This window comes from Octodon degus, unplaced genomic scaffold, assembly GCF_000260255.1.
Source record: "Octodon degus isolate 3935 unplaced genomic scaffold, OctDeg1.0 scaffold00047, whole genome shotgun sequence".
NCBI classification, from domain to species: Eukaryota; Metazoa; Chordata; class Mammalia; order Rodentia; family Octodontidae; genus Octodon; species Octodon degus.
Window position 1 is genome coordinate 7236872 of NW_004524623.1, and position 3548 is coordinate 7240419.

The 3548-nt window shown below is 47.0% G+C and overlaps 1 protein-coding gene across 1 annotated transcript; it reads left to right on the plus strand.

Annotated features, from left to right (window-relative positions):
- Window positions 1-4: 4 nt before the first annotated feature.
- On the plus strand, window positions 5-1886 carry LOC101571049 (long-chain-fatty-acid--CoA ligase ACSBG1-like; the record flags this gene model as incomplete). Its single annotated transcript, XM_012514957.1, is given in 2 exon segments — window positions 5-235; window positions 237-1886. Coding segments are annotated over 2 exon segments (1881 nt in total), but the record flags the coding sequence as incomplete, so codon positions are not given.
- Between the last annotated feature and the right edge of the window lie 1662 nt (window positions 1887-3548).

Consider the following 3548-nt stretch of genomic DNA (forward strand, 5'->3'; position numbering starts at 1 on the left):
CTGCTCACAGCCCCCCTACACTATACACCGCATGTTCTACCAGGCCCTGGACAAATATGGAGACCTCAGCGCTCTGGGCTTCAAACGTCAGGGCAAATGAGAACGCATCTCCTACTACCAGTACTACCTGATCACCCGCAAGGCTGCCAAGGGCTTCCTGAAGCTTGGCCTGGAACGAGCCCACAGTGTGGCCATCCTGGGCTTCAACTCCCCTGAGTGGTTCTTCTCAGCAGTGGGGCACTGTGTTTGCAGGTGGGATTGTCACCAGCATCTACACCACCAGCTCCCCTGAGGCCTGCTAGTACATTGCCCACGACAGCCGTGCCAACATCATTGTGGTCAACACACAGAAACAGCTGGAAAAGATCTTGAAGATCTGGAAAAACTTGCCATACCTGAAGGCAGTGGTGATATACCAGGAACCTCCTCCCACAAAGATGGCCAACGTGTACACGATGGAGGAATTCATGGAGCTGGGACACCAAGTCCCCGAAGAGTCCCTGGACAGCATCATTGAGGCCCAGACACCCAACCAGTGCTGCGCCCTGGTCTACACGTCAGGCACCACCGGGAACCCCAAGGGTGTGATGTTGAGCCAAGACAATATCACATGGACAGCGCGGTATGGCAGCCAGGCAGGAAACATCCAGCCGGCTGAGGTCCAATAGGAGGTAGTGGTCAGCTACCTGCCCCTCAGCCACATTGCTGCACAGATCTATGACCTGTGGACCGGCATCCAGTGGGGTGCCCAGGTGTGCTTTGCAGAGCCCGATGCCCTGAAGGGGAGCCTGGTGAACACATTGCGTGAGGTGGAGCCAATATCCCACATGGGTGTGCCACGTGTGTGGGAGAAGATCATGGAGCGCATCCAGGAGGTGGCCGCACAAGCTGGCTTCATCCGGCGCAAGATGCTGCTGTGGGCCATGTCAGTGACCTTGGAGCAGAACCTCACCTGCCCCAGCAGTGATCTGAAGCCCTTCACAGCCAGGCTGGCAGATTACCTGGTGTTGGCCAAGGTCCGCCAGGCACTGGGCTTTGCCAAGTGCCAGAAGAAGTTCTATGGGGCAGCCCCCATGACGGCTGAGACACAGCGCTTCTTCCTGGGCCTCAATATCCGTTTATATGCAGGCTATGGCCTCAGCGAGACCACAGGCCCCCACTTCATGTCCAACCCCTACAACTACCGGCTGTACAGCTCAGGCAAGGTGGTACCTGGCTGCTTGGTGAAGCTGGTCAACCAAGATGCAGAGGGTATTGGTGAGATCTGCCTACGGGGCCGCACGATCTTCATGGGCTACCTGAACATGGAGGACAAGACATGGGAGGCCATTGACTCTGAGGGCTGGTTACACACAGGTGACACAGGCCACTTGGACCAGGATGGCTTCCTCTACATCACAGGGCGCCTCAAAGAGCTGATCATCATGGCTGGTGGGGAAAATGTGCCTCCCATGCCCATTGAGGAGGCTGTGAAGACGGAGCTGCCCATCATCAGCAATGCCATGCTTATTGGTGACCAGAGAAAGTTCTTGTCCATGCTGCTCACCTTGAAGTGCACGCTGGACCCAGATACCTCTAACCCAATGGACAACCTGACAGAGCAAGCTGTGGAGTTCTGCCAGAGGGTGGGCAGCAGAGCCAGCACCGTGTCTGAGATTGTGAGCCAGCGGGATGAAGTTGTGTACCAGGCCATCGAAGAGAGCATCCGGAGGGTCAATGCAAATGCAGCTGCCCAGCCCTATCACATCCAGAAGTGGGCCATTCTTGAGAGAGACTTCTCCATCTCAGGAGGAGAGCTGGGTCCTACCATGAAACTCAAGCGGCTCACAGTCCTGGAGAAGTACAAAGACATCATTGATTCCTTTTACCAAGAGCAAAAGAACTAACTGGGGCCATCTATGGGGTTCCCAATGAGAAGGCAGCCTCTGCTTGTGGGGGCATCTCTGAGCTCCAGGCTCTTCCATGTGGCCTCAGGAACTCAGGCAAGAGTGTCTGGCTTCCTGGCCAGGGTTGATTGACTCCAACATCTACAACTCCAAGAAGCTCCACATGCGGGTAGTCTAAATTCTGCTTAAGTATTCAGGTGATAAAATCAACTCGCCTTTCACAACTAAAGGGTTGATACTGCTCAGCCCTAACTCCAGGGAAACCTAACGAGCCATAGCTCATCAGCTCACCAGAGGCCGGGGTGGGGGTGGGGAGTCCTCTTATTAGTTTGTGCTGCAGGTAAAGCCGTCTAGGTTACATAATGGCCAAACTTACTCTGGAATCTTTTGGACACTACCTAATAAAACTGCTGCTGCCATGTGACTGTATTTAATGTGTAATATGAATATTAAACATTTAATGGAACTGTCAAAAAAAATAAAATAAATAAATAAAAGTAGTCATAAAGGGATTGAAACAAGGTCCTCATGAGTGCTAGACAAGTGCTCCATCACTGAGCTACACCCCCAGCCCTTCTAATGTTTTAAAAATTTTGAAACAAGATGTCTCTCAGACTGGCCTTTACCTTACAATCATCCTGCTTCTGCTTCTTGAGTGGCTGAGAATACACACGTGTACTACCAGGTCTGGCTCGTTTCTTAATGTAGGCATTTATCGAGACACACTTTCCTCTTTGACTACTTCTGCTACATGTAATAAGTTTGGGTATATTGTTTTCATTTTCATTTGGTTCAAGATTTTGAAATGTTTTCCTGATTGATTAGAAGTATGTTAATTTCCACATATTTAAAAATTTTTTCCCATTCTTGATTGCCCAACATTTTACAGCACTGAAATGTTTTACAACATCTCAGTTTTGTACTTGGAAGGTAGCTAATGATTTTGATCTTCTTAAATTCGCTGAGGCTTGTTTTGAGGCTTAACATGTAGCCTGTCTTGGAGAACGTTTCAAGTGCACTTGAAATGGATGTCTGTACTTTCTGTCTTGGGGAGAGTTTTCTTCATGTGTCTGTTAAGTCCCCTTGGTTTACTCTGTTTTTCAAATAGTTTCTTTATTATTTTGTCTAGTGAGCTAACATTTTCAATGTGGGGTATTTGAACTTCTTTACTATTATTGTGTCACTTTCCATTTCTTCAATTTTTCAAATATTCCTCACATATATTTAGGTACATCAGTGTTGGGTGAATATTTACAACTTCTTGATGAATTGACACCTGTACTTATACAATACTTTCTTTGTTTCTTGCAAGTTTTTGATCTAAAATATATTTTGTCTGATATAAGCATAGCCACTCTTGCTTTCTTGGTTACAATTTACATGGAATCTCTTTCAATCCCTTCACTTTCAGTATAGAGTATCTTTTCCCATCCCTTCATTTTCAGCCTATGTGTGATTATACAGTTGATATAAGTGTCTTGTGGGCAGCATGTAATTTAATCTTGACAGTTTCTCTTTTAAAAATCTATTTACTTATTTTCTCTTTGTTAGAGAACTTAATATATTTACATTTAGAGTAGTTATTGATAACAAGGATTTGTTCTTGCCATTTTATTTTCTTATAATTGCTTTGTTCCTCTTTTGTTGACTTTATAATTTGAT